A 19011-nucleotide genomic window follows, 5' to 3' on the forward strand; every position below is an offset into this window, starting at 1 on the left:
GTGAATCATTTTCATTGCCCAGCTCAACTTTTGTCGTCGCAACCCTCAATACTGAATCAGTAGAGCAATTTTTTTTTGTCCTACACTGGCTACACTAGTGTAACCAGTGTAGCATGGATCCATTTTTTTCCCCAGTGTATGAAAGTGTAGCTCCGCCCACCTACACGAACGCATTTCTTTTATGCGTAGTGTAGCGTGACAACTACGTATCTTACACCGCTTTTTTAAAAAAAAATTAAGGTTTAGGCTAGCAGACGAAAACTCACAACGCCATTTTCTGGTGGCTAACGTCGCGATCGGTTGCAGAGCAGCCTCAGAAGACAGAAAAAGAAAATATTTGTCCGCCTGGAATTTTCGTCGAGGTATGCTTCGTGCTACACGCGGGTAACTCAACGTCGGACTCTTCATACGACGATGAATTTACTGTGCAGGAAATTTAGCGACGACTGCGTAGAAGTGCTCCATGCATCCGCTGAGCAGACGGTAAAAGTAGGTGCGGTGCGTGTTTTCTATGCCTTTTTGTACCGTAATAAACACCACGCACAACTATGTTGCACTATATATGCCTGTATTTCATCCTATATTGTAGCCCGATGACCCAAAAGTTCAGAGGTCGTCGTCTGCTCCCCAGGAGGACGACGCTCAGTATCACGCTATCGGCTGACGCTCGTACATAGCGGGTGCAGCGCCTTCACGAAATAGCTTTAGCCCCGCCCTCCACTCGTCCACACTAGTTTGTGCGAAGTGTAGCTCAGTGTAAGTTTACAAAAATTGCAAGTGTGGCAACGCGCACGGCTTTTGCTTCGAACGACTGCTTTAACTTCACTACTTTAGAGACTGGAGGCGCTGGGACGTCACGGACACTGGCCCACAGACTAACCGTTCGTCGCGAGTACTGATATGCGCAGCTCATTTCAGAGCGAGATATCTGCTCCTCGTGGTACAACTTCCGATTTCGCTGTGGATGAGACAATGACCTTCAGTGCCTCACAAGGTCAAACCGAACTTAACTCTGTGGTGGTATGGTCCAAACTATGACAGTATGACCACGTGATGTATGACTATGACCATTGGGTACCTGACCTTGACCTTGACATTTGATTGAGACAGTGGGCACCACATCGACAGTGACCTTCAATGCCTCACAAGGTCGAACCGAACTTAATTGCATGGTGGCATCGCCCAAGATATGGCAGTATGACCACGTGATCATATGACTATGAACACTGGGTACCTGAACTTGACCTTGGCATTTGATTGGAACAGTGGGCACCACATCGACAATGACCTTCAATGCCTCACAAGGGCAAACCGAACTTGACTGCGTAGTGGTATGGCCCACGCTATGGTAGTATGACCACGTGATCATATGACTATGAACACTGGGTACCTGAACTTGACCTTGGCATTTGATTGGAACAGTGGGCACCACATCGACAATGACCTTCAATGCCTCACAAGGGCAAACCGAACTTGACTGCGTAGTGGTATGGCCCACGCTATGGTAGTATGACCACGTGATCATATGACTATGAACACTGGGTACCTGAACTTGACCTTGGCATTTGATTGGAACAGTGGGCACCACATCGACAATGACCTTCAATGCCTCACAAGGGCAAACCGAACTTGACTGCGTAGTGGTATGGCCCACGCCATGGTAGTATGACCACGTGATCATATGACTATGAACACTGGGTACCTGAACTTGACCTTGGCATTTGATTGGAACAGTGGGCACCACATCGACAATGACCTTCAATGCCTCACAAGGGCAAACCGAACTTGACTGCGTAGTGGTATGGCCCACGCTATGGTAGTATGACCACGTGATCATATGACTATGAACACTGGGTACCTGAACTTGACCTTGGCATTTGATTGGAACAGTGGGCACCACATCGACAATGACCTTCAATGCCTCACAAGGGCAAACCGAACTTGACTGCGTAGTGGTATGGCCCACGCTATGGTAGTATGACCACGTGATCATATGACTATGAACACTGGGTACCTGAACTTGACCTTGACATTTCATTGAGACAGTGGGCTCCACATCGACAATGACCTTCAATGCCTAGCAAGGTCAAACCGAACTTAACTACGTGGTGGTACGGCCCAACCTATGGTGTACGACCACGGGATAATATGACTGTGACCATTGGGTATCTTGCTTTGACATTTGACATTGACCCTTAACCTTAATGTTTGATTTGAGACAGTGGAGACCGTGCTTAGCGGAGCTTTCGCTCGGATAGCGAGGTTCAAGGCATGTTGAACCACAGCCATTTTTAAAGCATATTTTGTTTAGAGTGCAGACGCATGACGGGATACGTCAACGGTCGCGTCCGCAAAAGCGGGCAGTAGTTCCACTCACATCCAGCGGCCTGGCGTTCGACATGAACTCGATGGGGATCTTGAAGAGCGGAGACAGGACGGACGCCTGCTGCTGCTGCGCGGCGGGCGACTTGTTCCTGACGAAGGTGCTGACATAGTAGATGGGCGAGTCTCGCATCGAGTTGCGCATCGAAGCCCGCATCGAGGCCCGTTTCCAGAGCGACCGCAGGAAGGATTGGGCCACCAGGCCTGCCCCGCCGCCGCCGGAACCGCCGCCGCTGCTCCGGCCGCCGAGGAACCCCGCGGCCGAGGCACCCTGGGCACTCAGGACCAGCAGCAGGGCGGCGAGGAACAGTCCCAGGGACCAGAGCTGCTGCCGCTGCGATGCCTTGCACCTGCGAGGGTTGCATGGGCGGGATTGGCATTAGTGAGGAGAAGGAAGGGTGGTCTTGAAGGTATTGTGCAATAAAAAAGTGAACACAGCACAAGGTAACAACCCGCCGCGGTGGCTCAGTGGTAAGGCGATCGTCTACCGAGCCGGAGTACCCGGGTTCGAACCCGACCGCGGCGGCCGCGTTTCGATGGAGGCGAAACGCAAGAGGCGCACGTGTGCTGTGCGATGTCAGTGCACGTTAAAGATCCCCAGGTGGTCGAAATTATTCCGGAGACCTCCACTACGGCACCTCTTTCTGTCTTTCTTCTTTCACTCCCACCTTCCTCCCTTCCCTCACGGCGCGGTTCAGGTGTCCGCCGAGATATGTGAGACAGATACTGCGCCATTTCCTTTCCTCTAAAACCAATTTACTAATTTACAAGGTAACATGAGCGTAACAATCAAAAAGCACTTTAGCGTACCGCCAAATGCGGTAATTAAACCTTTCAGCCCCGCCGCGGTGGCTCAGTGGTTACGGCGTTCGGCTGCTGACCTGAAAGACGCGGGTTCGATCCCGGCCGCGGCGGCGGAATTTCGATTAAGGCGAAATGATAGAGGCCCGTGTGCTGTGCGATGTCAGTGCACGTTAAAGAACCCCAGGTGGTCCAAATTTCCGGAGCCCTTCACAACGGCGTCTCTCGTAGTTGCTTTGGGACATTAAGCCTCAATAAACCAATTAAACCTTTCAGAGGCAACCAACCGTGGTTAGAGGAGGGGTCAGGGGGCTCATCAAAATTCTCAGACTTTCCGCCGCCATCAACCGGTGCAAAAAAGTGCCGGCGGTACTTGTATTCGAGCCATGACGACATTGACTAAGCCCAGCTCATTGAATTATGACGCTACATCCCATCTGCTCTCCCTACTTAATAAATAAATTCTTTATTTCACTCATGAAGTGAGGGAGTGCGGGAAAAAAGCTGAAAATTCAGCTCGACTAGTTCCCAGCTCCCCAGAGTACAAAAAATTCAAGAAACAAAAGAAGAGAGGAGAAGAAAAAAAAAATAAAGTAATGGCCCAGCGGCATAAGAACAGCACAAATCAAAATACAGAAATGCTTTGTTTACAAAGTCAGATCGGCTTGTACAAGGAAAATAAACAAAACAATTCTAATTGAACTGTATGAGACACCGGTGATGAGCGAAAGTACATGCCGGAAAAAGCCCGAAAAAGCAAGAACGTTACATAAGTAAAGGAAAGAGACGAAGAAAAACAATGCGCATGAACATAAAACCTCTTTCTGCCTTTCGCTTTCCATGTCGCGTTGTGTAGATTAGCAGGTACCAGACATATTTCCTTCGGCCGACCTTGTTCCATCTTGTTATTCAAATTCTCTATTTAGCAAGTGTTCACTTGCAAGGCCAACGCCTAATATTGCACACGCCGGCCCGTATGTCCTTCATGCCCCAGGCCCCTATGGCGGTTGTGTTTTTCAATGATTTTTTTTCCGACAAATTAGTTTGCTTCCCTTCCAATGGAAGCGACCATCGTGGACGTCAGGCCTCGTAGCTAGCAAGTGGGATGTCGTCCGCCTGCTCTGGCATTAAAGGGGACCCGACCGATGGCAAATATGCAAAATAATGGACCGCAAGCAAAGGACCGCTGTAAGACACGACCGCTGGATAACGTTCTTATTGACAATTAAGCGTACAAGGGTAGGGAAATGAACGACTTGTTACGATCGATGTATAACATATCAAGGAAGCCAAAAATCATTTAAGCCAACGTCATCCTTACAAAACATTCTTTAGGCAGTGTATAGACTGTCCATAGACTTTTGTCTTTAAAATCTGTCGACATTCTATAGATAAATTTTATAAACTAATCTATGGCAATACAAATCTTACAGTCTATAGACAATCTATAGATTGATAGCCGTACTCTTTTAGTCGACTTTCTTGTATAGAGAGTCTATAGGCTGTGATAGACAGCAGGAAATATCTATAGGGAGGCAATGTAGTATCTAGAAGTCTATAGACAGTCTATATAGACCATTTTTATAAGAGCAGCGCTGGTGAACATTCAAGCTAAGGCGACACGCCACAGAACTGCTCCCGAAAGTAGAAGGTTGATAGGCTTCGCTGTAGATCATTTACTAGAGCACCATACGCTACATTCGGAGGTCATGGGTTCGGATCCTGTAGCAGAACGTAGTCGTCTTTGCTTCTACCCAATCAGCATAGGTAATCGGCCCAATATTGGCAATGTATTGGCAAAAGGTAGGTCCCGTAAAGGACCAAAGTGAAACCATCCACTTCCAATATATGTAGGGTTATTCGTTTTCGGGTTTTATATTTTTTCAAATTCGGGGGGTAAAAATCGGGCGTTATTTTTCGGCTTGATAATAGGGGAGAAATCGGGTTTTTCGGGGAAAAACTCCGAAATTCGGGTTTTATCGGGTTAAATTTGGAAACTAATAATTTATTCGATTTGCTCTATCCGGTGGGTAACAATTAGGACTATATTTTGGGCTGCTTTCAAGAAAGTATTGCGAAATTTGGCGTTTCTTTGGTAATTAATTATTACTCGCAGTGAGAGGCAACGGTCAGTTTTGAGAAAAAAAAACATTTTATTCACGAGGGCTGGTCATCGAAGTTCTACACGTCCTTATTAACATACATAGTCATCTGCATGCGCAACAGCTCGGTTTCCATCCGAGACCTGTCTGGTCTCTGCAGGTACCTTAGCTGAGAGAACGTTCGCTCAACGTCACAGCTGCCATTAGCTAGGCACAACAATGACAACGCTGCATTTGCTAGCCTTGGGTAAAGCACAGTTGCGTCGTTCCAATAGTCCACCACTTCAACACCTTCATTTGTGGGGCTTGCTTCCAGCAAGTACTGGTTAAACTCTTCGCGAAGCGAGCCTACATCGTCCGTCACGGAAATAAAGAGAGGTCGGTAGTCATCAAACGACTGACTCAGCAGCCGCTTCTGGAACGGATCGAGTACGGCTACACCACTGTAGTACGTCTCCCAATTTTCACAATGTCAACTGGTTTTCTTCTTTGTATGAGACGTTCCGTTTCAATGTGCAGTCCCATTTTGTGGAGATTTTTGCGCTGTATTGCCTATCTGTCGGCCGCCTTGGCCGCCTCTCGCCTGCGCGCCAACTAGAGGCACAGCAATTCCGTGGGCACAATTGTTTCAGAAATCGGAAAAAATCGGGTTTTACCCGATATTTTAGGAACACGTTCGGGGAGCAAAAATCGGGTAAAATTGGGTTTTACCCGAAAACGAACAACCCTAAATATATGGGGCGACTGTGCCTGTGTTCCTATGGGTACTTTCTGGTAAATTATCTGTCATCTGAAAAAAAAAATGACTATGCTACCAATTCTACACTTTCCTTCTACGCACCCAGCGCTACAGTGCCGAATGCACTACCGAAGCCGCAGCCACACACGGCTTTTGCTCGGCGCAGGACCACGAAGCGTACGCGGCTCTTACGCGCTTTCCAGCTCGCGCACGGCGAGGCGTATAACGATTCCGCTGCTCCAGCGGCCAAGCGCGAACAGAGCGTCTCAGCTGGCGAGGCGTAACCAACGCCTGCCACGTGGAGCGGAGACGTGTCCCTAACCGCCGTCCACCTCTTCTTCTTCTTCCATAGGCACACGTCAGCGTCACGAGCAGATGGCGTGTCACGCGAGACGCAGATCGAGACTGAACTTTCGCGCTGTCCACGCCGCCGGAAGTGACGAGGCATATCCCGAGTCTCGCGCTCTGTCCACGTGACCCCTAAGCACACGATTCTCTCGTTGGAAATGACGGAAAAGGGTGCTTTTTTTTTTCTTAAGGCTGACAGCTTCTGGAGAGGGCTTCTCTGGAGTGAGCAGCTTCGTCGTAGAGTATAGTGTCCCTTAGCAGAAAACTCCCGTCTTCCCCTGGTGCCCGAAGACATTTCAATTCACGAGGACTTGGGAAGGGATGCTGTGGAAGATGTGACCGCATGGCTGTCAGCTTTAATTATCTGCCCGTATGTCCCTTGCGTTGGAATCCTCTTTATTGCCCTAACATACTATCGATTATCTATTCATCAGCGGTTGTTATTACCTCGAGACATAAAAGGGATGAATCATATGAGATGTCAAGAAATTAGTTGGTATAATGAAATCCAGAAGGGACAGATGATAGGGGTCTCCCTGTTCAAGTATCATCGGGTGCTGCATGGTCTGTCTAATGCGCCCCTTTGTGGCGAGGTTTCGGATTACGGTTGGTGTTCTAATGCTGGGCAAACCCACAGAACGTGGTAGATGTCAGCTTTCGCTTGACGGTAGAGGCACACAGGACACCCGCGGAGGGGAAGAAAGCCTTGGAAGTGAGGTTATCCCTTCTTCGCAGCACGTCTTTCGCCAGAATGTATACACCCCGTTCGTTTTCGGATGTGACTTTAACACGAGGTTACTCGCGTGTTAGGGCAGCTCTCTTCCCGTCCATTAACACTGCCCCTTTACCGTGGTGCGCTGCGTTATCCTCTTTCTTATTCCAACCTAATTCTCGGTCCTTGACATCGATAGGCAAGATTATATTCAGATTAAGTTCTGGTGATTGAAACCCCCTCTGTTTAATCTGAATTATCGATGTTATCGTGAGCGTTGAGGGAGGCGGTTGGGAAACCGCTGACAAAATCAACTAGATCCATTCTATCTCGCCTTTTAAGCTGCTATCTTTCCTTTCTGCAGAAAGACTTGAATTTCAGACGTTGTTTATCGTGCCGGCGCTTTAAACTGTGCAATTGGAGGAGTCTGAAGTAAGAAGTTAGTAGAGAAAATAATGTAAACTAGCACACAGACGCTGAGTTAAACTAGGGTTATTTAAAGTTTAATTCAAAGGTCAAATCATTAAATTGAAATCCTGCCCTGCATAAGACATATTTTTATGCATTATAAGAGTTTCTAGGGAATCATCACATACCGGTAACTACAACAGCAGTATGCCTATAACCGAGTCAACAATAGATAAGTCGGTATCAATCGAAATCATCACATAGCCGTTGACTGCTACTACCGTATGCATATAACCAAGTCATCAACAGATAAGTCGGTATCAATTGATATAAACTTTCCTGAAGTCACTTCAGTCGCTACAGTTAGCGACAAAAGATGTCGTTGACATCTCTAGTACTATAAGATAGTCATTGCCCTAGCACCTGACGGTCGACAACCGCTGGCTTACTCAATGCAACGCGTGATTCGGCGACACTATCAGTGGTGGTTAGAGTGTGCGAAACCATTGTTCGCCAAACGAAACTGCCAGTCTCGAGACGCGTGATGGATCGGAAAGTTCAGTAACCGTGGCGTTGACTTCGAACAAAGGAACTCTCGCCTGGGTCTTTGACCACACCAAACGGTGGCTAAGAGAACGGAAAAGCGACTACCCTCTTCAAACGTGAAAACAGAGAGAGAGAAAAAAAAAAACAGTGCAGCCCGAAAGTGTCTTGCACTTCTGGGAAAAACTTGATGACGCCTTTTCAAGAGGTTTTCCACGAACGAGAGCTATTTTCACGGCTGAACGGATTCCCCCGTCAAAGTTGGGAGAAGACCGAGGGAAAGACACTTTCTCAAGTCCTGGCCAATCCCCCCCCCCCCCCCCCCCCCCCCGTGGGTATGTGCCACTCCAACAGAGGACAACAACAACCTAAGGCTCTGCTCAGCACAGGAAATCCGTTGAGCACAGCGGGCGTTTGAAAACGAACGCAAACAACAACAACAAAAAACGAGATGGACAGGTCTTTCCACAGAACGGAAGAAAGGCGTTACTAAGATTCACTTTCCCCACTTTCGGCTTCGTTCACGCAAACGACCCATCTTGTTCTTTGCAGCTGTCCTCCTCTTCTGCGGTGCCGAAGGTGCTTATTATTAATGGCTCTGATGCGAGGAGCGTCACGGCCAAACGAAACGCTACGCGTTCCCGTGTACACCCGTCGTCTGCAGTTCGGTCTCCTACTACGCACCCGTCGTCTGCAGTTAGGTCTCCTCCTACGCATCTTCTGCTGCACATCCCTCCTCCACGGTTTGATTGGCCCTTACGCATCACGTGACGCGCTCGTCTCTCCTCTGATTGGCGCGCCCCTCACGCCACGTGACGTTCTAACCTGGTTTATTTAATCTTTCAAGCAGAAGAATGTAATCGCTTTGGCCCGGCTAAAAACAGACGAAACCAGCGCCATGCGTCGTCTGCTTGTCTTCGCGCTTGTTTTTTTTTCTTCGAAAGAGCGTTTAGAGAAAACTCGGGCTAAGTGGGCTGTTTAGTATGGAAGAAGGGTGACATCACGACCGGGCACTTAAGCTCGTAGTGCGGTAGCTTCTGCGGTTACGCGCTAAAGAGTACCGGTAAACGAGAAAAACAAAAAAAAAGAAGAAACAAAATGGCGGAAAGGCGGACAAATGGGAGGCGGGAACGGAAGAGGCTCGAAAGCAGACGGCAACCGCTTCATTCTGGAAAGAATCGTCTGCTACCGCGCGAACAGCGTTGCAGAGGCTAGGACGCAGCGAGGCATGAAATGACCGCCACGGCGCTTCTATCATCGCGGTCAAGACGCGTCTGTCACAGACCTCGGAGTACCTGTCTCTTTTCTTTTTGCCGGAGGCATTTAAAAATACAAACAGATAAACCAGGCGTTTTCTTCCAGTAAAGTGGGTGGCCTGGCTTACGGTGCGTATACGAGACGGGCACCTATCTCAAAGTGGTGGGAATGTAAAATGTGCTAGAATGTTTTGAGCTCCGAAGAGCTGGTTGAGGCCGTCAATGGAGGCTAAGAGATGTGCCTTCCGAGCCCTAGATGTTTTCAGAGCGTTAGCTCGAATACTGGCATTACTCAAGGTCACGTTAGTGTAAAGCTCAAGGTCATTCAAGGTGGGACCAGTAGGTGGTACCATTGGTGCACAGATTGTGGACCACCTAATTGGAGTAGAATGCTTGGAGTGGTATGAAACAATTCAGCGCGTTACGGAGAGTAAGATTATCTAGTCGGATCAAATCGTAGTCTATCATAGGGATTCGCGCCAACGACCTTTGGTTCACCAAACCGTGACTTCCTGAAACTTCAAACGTCCATTACGGCCAAACTATTTTTTTATATATTTACGACAAGACTACGAGGCGGAACTTCGAAGAGATGGATCGGCTGCGTCGGTTATTGAGATCAGTTACCGTACAACAGATTTCATGCGGCAATTTTGAATGACAAGCGTATCCTACCTGAAGGTTCAAATTATGTCGCATTTACCTTCGAATATGGGTGTCCGCAGAAAGAGTAAACCGAAACTTTGCCTGTCTTGCAGACCTCCACATGCAGTGACCGGACATATTTTTCACTGCCTTCCAGGCCACACCGAAATCACTGATGTAACACTAAAAGCGCATTTTGTTAATAATTATTTCCTCAAAGTCCTCAAATTGCATGCCAGTAATAAATTGACGGTGCAATCTTTTCTTGGATGCATTAATTACTACGCAACGAGACTTGGGCGGAGGATACACCAATTGGTCATAATAATTAATCGCTTATGGAATCAAACTAAGCTACTCTAGTCCTAATTTCATATTCGGCAGAAACACTTAAGACCGCTTACGTGGTTGGATGCGAAAGCACGTCATGGACCCAAGACGTAGACGTTTGGCTGTGGTTTGCGAACTGAGTTTATTTCAGGCGATGAGCCTTTTTTTGTTTTTGAAGCATGACACCACCCACACACACATACACGGATATGACCGGTTTTAAGGCGAAAGCCTTTAATGACTCATACTGTCGTCCGTTAACAAAGCATGTCACACGTGTTTAACTCGGGAACTAAAAAAGATAGAAGAAAACCAAAGGTTGCTTCAGATAGAGGAGGAAAAACGAACCTACAAGCTATGTTTGATGACTGTAGATTAATTAGTTAATTAACTATAGGCAAAACAAGAGGAAATTGCATCGAAATAGCGCGGACGTCGATATAGCCACGGGAATGGTGTGACGTCACATCCACCGAAAGTCGTCACGGCATAGTAAAAATTTTCACAGAATGGTCTGAAAAGCGCCGGATTTGTGTCAAATTAGAGGGGAAAATGTGTAATTAAGCGTAATTAACACGTAAGGTCCCCGAAATATGTATAATTAGGGTATCAATATAGTCATCGGAACGGTGTGACGTCACATCCACTGGAAGTCATCCCGGCATTGTGTCCTCGGCTTTCGCCTCAACACTGTAGTTGCCAAAGTGGCCCCGCAATTTTCAAACACGGCCGCCGGTGGGGGTTCTGAGACCAAGGTTGCACTTCCCGAACAATGCGAGCATTAATAGCTCCCGTAAGCATAATTTCTGCACACATAGTTCTTTGGGAGGCTGTATTTTTGGACGTATAGGCGTATACTGCTGTCTGAGTCGTTTTTTTCTTCGTCATTATCATTTTTGCTGAGTCATTCTTTTTCCAGCGTCTCCCTCCTCTCTCCTGCAAGTGGATTGGGGCAGCAGGAGGAGGGTACGACTTACAGGGTGGAGAGAAGCAAAGCCCCCATAACACATCATGGCCCTTTTATGCTGTCGCATTAAAATATTTCACGGGCACTTTGGCTCTCTCAAGTGCTGCAAGGCGAAAGCCTTTCCTGGCGCACTGTTTGGCATTGACTGCGACACTGTTTGTGCTGTACTAGTGCTTCATTTGACTACACACTTTGACTACAGATTACGACTACGCACTTTGACTGCCGACTTTGGCTGCTTTTTTAGTTCGGTTGTATAGATGGCTCTCTTCGCGGCACGGTGGAAGAATAAGTGGAAGAATAAGCTTATTCTTCCACCGTGGTTTGCAGTAATGAGGTATGTAATGTGGTCACCGACGGACGCCTTACGCCTCCTGTCGGAGCCGACAACTATTTTATTAGTCGTCGTCTGCTCCAAAAGGGGGCGTCAGGCATCCGTGGGTGACCTCATTACTTCGAATCCGCGCACTCTGACGTCATAACCATTTCGACCAACCGAAAAGCGTGACATCTTTGCTGACAACCTTATGTCGACAACGATGAGGCATTAAACGCTTCCGCCTTAATAAGTGCGCAGCTATAGGCAGGGCACTAAAAATGATGACGTCATCGCATCGCTCCGGTAATGGTCGCAGTAATCGCCGTCTACGGCGTCTTCATTTCCTCGATCACTTTCTCTGCCCTATAGCACTGCCCTGCGACGCACACTACACCTCTCGACGTCTCGGCTCAGTGGCCTGGCCGGGAAGCTCGTAGACCAGGCACGCGTCGACACTGGTTTACCCAAACGCATGCTTCGAGGTTAGAGAGAGAGAGAGAGAAAGAAAAGAAAAGGATTAGAAGGGAAAAGAAAAAGCAAATCACCCGTTCCTGCCTCCGTATCTGATATATGTACGCACGTAAGCGGCCGAACGGATCCGCATGCCTAAATAGAGACGGCAGTGACCATCTCTTCTCCTTGCTCTGCAATCTCCCCCCCCCCCCCCCCGTCTCCTGCCTTCTCTTTCCGCACACACACACATATACTCGTATCAAAGCCTCCGTGCTTGGCGGTTGTAAAAAAAAGAACCCCTCCCCCGCGGGGGGCCGAATATACCGCTTACACGCACCTTTAGCCGCCATGTTTTAAGCATGAGATGCTTATCGTCGTCGCCGCACCCGTGAATAAGGTTTTCACGGAAAAGAATACCTGCGTTTCACTGATGCTGTTTGTCTGTTTCGTGCTCAGAACGTAAGTAAAGAAAAAAAAAGTTGAATGAGTATGCTGCACAGGTGCTCGAAAATGCGTGTGCCGGTGCGGGGACACTTGGGTACACTTTGATATACATCTTTCTTCCTTATTCGTGTACACGCAGCGTCATTCATTTTTTTTTAGAAAAAGCGGCGAGTCGCAGCGCTTATGAAGGGAGAACAAATCATATCAGAGCAGGGCAGAACATAGCAGTTTTTGTTTTTGTCCGGAAGGGAAATCGGTGAAAAACAGTGAACCACTGCTCGAGAGTCGGTAATCCGGCCGTCGACCCATCGATGGCCACATTGATACCTCAGTAATTATGCGTGCAACAGCTGAGTGGAGAGATATAGGCCAGTTGGTAGGTGACTCTCTCTCTCTCTCACACACACACACACACACGCGCACACACACACACACACACGCGCACACACACACACACACACACACACACACACACACACACACACACACACACACACACGAGAGAAACTTTGCAGTCGCTGAAGAAACAAGTGCGCGCTATTACCTCTATCCGTCTATGGCTTAGCTTTCGTTGAGTAAAAAATTAGCAGTGGTTTAGCTTTGGTTAAACCAGGAGGATTGCGAAAGCAACGAGGAGAGAGAGAGGCGATGGAGAGCGCGCGGCAGCGGCGGCGGCCCCGGCACGCTAGCTATGGGCCGCTACTGCGCATGCGCAACTGGCGAGCGCGGCGGCGGCACCTGTGAGTCACCCGCGCAGCGACGGCGCGCCAGCTGTGCGCCGTGTGACGTCACAGCTCCTCGCGCATGCGCAGTATGGCCTTTCGTCAGCTCCGCGAAATGGCTCGGCGACTCGCGCAGTGTTGCTTCCGCAACAATATTACACCTGGAATATTTACTAGGTAATAGCCGTATAGAGGAGTTTTTGAGGTTTAAAGGGCATCGATGTTTCCATGCTGTAGTAGTGCAGCAACCGCATCAAAATCGAACCACTTCACCTCCTGGACGATAAGAATACTCTCCAGAAGGCCCGGGCCACGAGTGCTGTTTTGATGTTTGGTTTCCCTGTTTGCTGCTTGGGTGATGTAGGGCGCCCTAGCGGAGGAGCATGCCGCTGCGGATAAAAAAGAGGCTGTTCCTCTTCTTCCACTGGACGGTCCTTGGCATTACGATCCATCTTTAGCCGCCACCTTGCTTTCGATGGACAAAGAGATATTGGTTACTTTTTTGTCTACCCCTATTCTGCACATCTAGCTGATTCAAGAAAAAAAATAATGGACGAACGATCACACAAACTAATGCGTCTTTGAATGTGATTTCACCGTCATTTTTTCGTTTCGATGCTGCGGGAGCGTCAGGAGGTTGAAGATGGGTAGAGTCTTCTGGAGGTTGCAGGTGGGTGGAAGCTTCTGAAGGTTGAAGATGTGTGAAGTCTGGGGGTTGAAGTTGGTTGGACTTTCTGGAGGTTGAAGATGGTTGGAGTCTTCTAGCGGTTGAAGATGGTTGGAGTCTTCTGAGGGTTGAAGATTGGTGGGCTGTTCTAGAGGGTGAAGATTGGAGGACTCTTCTGGAGGTTGAAGATGGGCGGAGTCTTCTGGAGGTTGAAGATAAGTGGAGCCTTCTGGAGGTTGAAGATGGTTTGACTCTTCTGGAGGTTGAAGATGGCTTGACTCTTCTGGAGGTTGAAGATGGTTGGAGTCTTCTGGAGGTTGAAGATAAGTGGAGCCTTCTGGAGGTTGAAGATTGGAGGACTCTTCTGGAGGTTGAAGATGGGTGGAGTCTTCTGGAGGTTGAAGATGTGTTGCAGCCTTGCAGAGGGTGAAGTGGGGTGAAAAGTGGAGTAGGTTGTGTGGTAGGTTCCTCTCATGGGCTTCTTGTGGGTGCAGTTGGGTGGGGAGGTGGATTGTAGGTGATACTTCAGTAGGATGAAAGTGGGCAGGGGTCGGGTGGGATAGTGGACTGAGGGTGGAAGGTGGGCATCTCTCTTAGTATGTTGCGGTGAAGAGGTGGGGAGGGGGCTGGTAGGTGGCACCTCTGTAGGATGAAGGGTGGAGTCTCCTGGCTTGAGCTGGAGGCTTCACTTCTAAAGATGTCAGATTTCATGACTCGTTACAGTAACGCTGCTTTCGTTGTAAAATACTATGTATGGAATTGCGTTTTTCGAACCAGATGTACATTGTTCTTGTTTCTTGCTTTTACCTTGACCACATCTCAAAACACTTCAATCGTGGAGTGTAACCTGTGCGCTCGGAATCGCGGTGCCGTTAGATTCGCGTCAATACGGTACTCGACAGCGATGGCAAACCGATTAGGAAGGCCAGCCGGCTCGACGCGTTTCCGCGCCGCGCCCGGTCGTAAAAAGGACGTTTCGGCTTATCTCTTCTCCCTCTCGTTACGAGATCCACATCGCTGCGGCACGTGTAACTCTCGGCCTCTCTGTCTACTCTTTACGGCGGCGACGTTATATACGCCTCCACTGGCGAAGGCTCTGCCATCCCCCCCCCCTTTTTTTCGGCATTTTTTCCCACTCTGTGGTTCCTTCCTACGTGTTAGCGGTGGTCTGGTTTAAACGGGAGCCACTGTCGCTTTCTCCTGCCAGGTACGGCGCCGGCGCGACGTGCGTTCCGCTGGAGTCTGTACCGTGCGTACGATAAGTCATGCGGGCGAGCGCGCTGGTAGCTCAAGGCCACGGCAGCAGGCGAACTTCATCTGCAAGCCACAAGTTGGACTCGGGCTTTATTGGGTATTTTTATTTGTTTTCTCTCTCGGTATGTTCTATTTTTGGTATTTCTTGTTTTCTTCTTCTCCTACCTGTACTTTTGTCCATTCCTCTCCACCTTTAGGCCTTAACAAAAGAACTAATGCGCGAAGAAACCAATGAATGAAAGAAGGATCGCAAGAAGGATAGCACGTTAAAGAACCCCTGGTGGTCGAAATTTCCGGAGCCCTCCACTACGGCTTCCCTCAGCCTGAGTCGCTATGGGACGTTAAAACACCAATAAACAAAGCAAAAAGGATAAAAAGAAAGAATGTATCGCATGAAGGAATGAACAAACGAAAGAAACTGTTTCCACTTCCTCTGCACCTTCGAGCCTTAAACAAACGAACTAATGCACGAAGAAACCAATGAACGAAAGAAGGATCGTTAGAAGGATAGCACGTTAAAGAACCCCACGTGGTCGAAATTTCCGGAGCCCTGCACTACGGCGTCCTTAACAGCCTGAGTCGCTTTGGGACGTTAAAACTGCGATAAACCAATAAACCTAGCAAGGATAGAAAGAAAGAATGTATCGCATGAAGGAATGAAGAAACGAAAGAAACTGTTTCCACTTCCTCTGCACCTTCGAGCCTTAAACAAACGAACTAATGCACAAAGAAACCAATGAACGAAAGAAGGATTGCAAAAAGGAAAGAAAGAATTTAAAAGAAGAACGAACGAACAGAAGAAATAGCGTCCACTTCCTCTGCACCTTCGAGCCTTAAACAAACGAACCAATGCGCGAAGAAACCAATGAACGAACGAACGTCTGCAAAAAAGAAAGGAAGAATGGACGTACTGAAAGAACAAACGAAGAGAAGAAAGAAGGAATTAAAATATGAATGCACAATCGCGAGAAGCAATGAAAGAGCTATCGAACGAACGCATGAACTCGTTGGTCCAGCCGAAAAAATGCCTACAAAGTGCCTCTGTGTGTTATGTCACGGCCAGCTATAGACTGCATCAACGATGCCTCATGCTTGTGCACAGATATATGCATCAGCACCGCCTGTACCGCAGCCGAAACGGTAAAGCTCGCATCCGGTAACCTCGATAGTAATGCTAAAAGGAAAACCGCACGTATCAGTGGTTCACGTGGATCGGTTTCAAGAGTACAAAGAAAGAGCAGGTATTAGTATGCAACAGTGGTGACTTGGCATGCGTGTACTGCGCTCAGCGAACTTATTTTATTATTTTTATTAAATCTTTTTGTACGCTCTACAGCAGTGGTTGCGCTTTGTTTAATTCGTGCCCTGTTTCATCCGATCCGGTTCATCGATCGGTGCTAACTGCAATCCGCGTAGTTCCGATTCTTCTACCGGATTGTCTAGTTTGCTGTGGTGAAGCGTTGCCGACAGCACGGAACGCGTTTATTTCGTTCTTTTTTTTTTTCAGTGCCCTGAGCTGCTGCTGTGTTCGACACAACCCCCCCCCCCCGCTCCCCCCCCCCCCCACCCCCCGACCCGCCGAGGTGGCTCAGTGCCCTTGGCATTCGGCTACTTATCTCAAGGTCGCGGGATCGAATCTCTGCAGGAGCGGCCGCATTTCGGTGGAAGCGAAATGGAAATGGAGGCGTAGCCCACCGTTATTATTATTCACATCAATTTTTAGAATTTCGAAAATGTGGTTATCCTCGGCGCTGTGGCCTGAGAAATTTTGGCTGTTTCGACGAGTTGCGTGCACTGAAGACGTTGTTCTGCCTGCAAGCTTCTCGAAAGCGCATGCATTTTGGCACGATGTACCCAAAATTTGTTGGGCCACAGCGCGGAGAGTAATCGCGTTTTCGAAATTCTAAAAACTGATATGGATATTAATTACGGTGGGTAATAAGGGAGTAATTACTCACTGACATCCACCGGAGAGCAGCCATGTGGCTACAAAGGAAAGCTATACAGTTTTCTCAGAAACTTCGTAGTTAAAGAAACATTCGTCCTGGTCCGGGGGTCGAACCCGGGACCACCGCTTCACCGGAGCAGTCGCTCTGCCTTATTACAAATCTACTCCACCTTGGGATTCCCGTAAACGTTTGACTAATTACGGTTGGCTACACGCCTCTGTATGATTAAAGAGCCTAACAGTAATAGTTAAAAAGTTACCTATTCGATATTAGTTAACCAGCCTTCTTGTTAGCACGTCTTAGCTCTATTCTGATGTACAGGGTCGTCCAAAAGTTCCCAGGCCACAGGGTCTATTTTAGAGCGCTATAGTTGGGCAGCTACGACACCCCTGGAGCCAAAAACCTCTGTAGAGGATAGTCGAAGTACTATTCTCACCTCTGAGAACCTTGATGTCTTCGATGCTATCGTAAGTGGCAGTATACGCCGCTTGAAAGCAGACCCTGTGGCCTGGGAACTTTTGACGGACCCTGTACCTGATCACTGACAGTGCTATGTCAAAGAAAGCACTCTTCTAACTCAGAATGCCTATATACAAAAAAAAAAAAAGATGTGTAACGTCTTAGGTGACACGCCCTGTATACCCCCAAGGTTTTCCGCCCTCCTCCGTGCTGACTGCGGTAGCCGTACTGCAACCCTCTCTCACTCCCCCTCCGCCTCAACCACACAGAGAGCATTTGCTGAACGCTCATTGAACACCTGGCCACACAGGCACTTACTCTTTTATAGACTTTTATAGACTCTGTTGCCTTGCTATAGAGATTTCTTTTTGTCTATTCATAGTCTATACACTCTCTATAGACAAGAGTCTATATATAGACTCTATATATAGACTCTATAGACTTTTGTAGACTCTATTGCCTTCCTATAGAGATTTATTTTTGTCTATTGATAGTCTATAGACTCTCCATAGACAAGAGTCTATATATAGACTCTATGTATAGACTTTTATAGACTCTATTTTATATATAGACTCTATAGACTTTTATAGACTCTATTTCCTTCCTATAGAGATTTTTTGCCTATTGATAGATTGATAGTCTATTGATGGTTTTGTCTATTGATGGCCATAATTCTATAGATTGTCTATAGACTACCTGTGGCATTTGTATTGCCTATAGACTGTTCTCTAGGATTTGTCTATATAGAGTCTATAGGCTGTCTAAAAAATCTTATACAGCAGGTGAACAGAGGGTTTACTAATTACCTCAGAGTTACGAAATTTATACCACGGAATAGTAAGCGGCTATCACCGCAATATCGCCTGTTCGATGAAGGGGTGGTGGTGGTGAAAACATTTATTAAATCATAGGGAGAGGTGTTGGGGGTCGTGACCTGAAGGGTCACGCCCTTACAACCACTAGGTGGGATGCTAGACAGGGACCCCACTGGCGTTTGCCGCAGCCCGGGCGCGCTGCGTTAAGGCCCTTTGGGCCTCGAGGGTGCAGCAACCGGACAGGGTCGCCTCCCAGTCCTCTCGGGTGGGGTTTGGGATAGGGGGTAGGGATGGGTTCTGCTGGCAGGCCCACACCATGTGGTAAGTGTCAGACACCTCCCCACAGTGTGAGCACCGCCCGTCGAATTGAGGATCAAAATGTTGCAGAGTTGCCGGGCACAACATCGTGTTGGTGAGCAGGGGCAGGAGTACCCGCTCGTTGACCTTCCCCAGCCCTTTGCACGGGGTGGGAAGAGCAGCTACAACTCTCGTCTCCCTTCCTTGGTTTCGGTGACTGGTCGGCTACTTCGGAATTCTTGCATGCTCTTGGCAGTCGCGGCTCCACATTTCACTGGATGCGAATTGAGGGGGAAAAAAAACAGAAGCTGATCCTTTCGAAAGGCTTTCCGAAGTTTAGCCTTTGATATTGCCTCCGAGAAGTGCGTATAGAAGCGAAACAGCAGGCTGGACATTAAG

The 19011-nt window shown here is 48.2% G+C and overlaps 1 protein-coding gene across 1 annotated transcript in view; it reads right to left on the minus strand.

Annotated features, from left to right (window-relative positions):
* The window catches only part of LOC149347937 (uncharacterized), a 95460-nt gene that overhangs the window by 36602 nt on the left and 39847 nt on the right, over positions 1–19011 (minus strand). Inside the window, exon 2 of the mRNA XM_089587780.1 lies at positions 2378–2732. Within this exon, the coding sequence (XP_089443906.1) occupies positions 2378–2732 (355 nt within the window). The remainder of the gene's footprint in view (positions 1–2377; positions 2733–19011) is intronic.

The sequence above is a fragment of the Amblyomma mixtum genome, chromosome 4 (assembly GCF_055824585.1).
Source record: "Amblyomma mixtum isolate Tamu chromosome 4, ASM5582458v1, whole genome shotgun sequence".
Classification (NCBI taxonomy): domain Eukaryota; kingdom Metazoa; phylum Arthropoda; class Arachnida; order Ixodida; family Ixodidae; genus Amblyomma; species Amblyomma mixtum.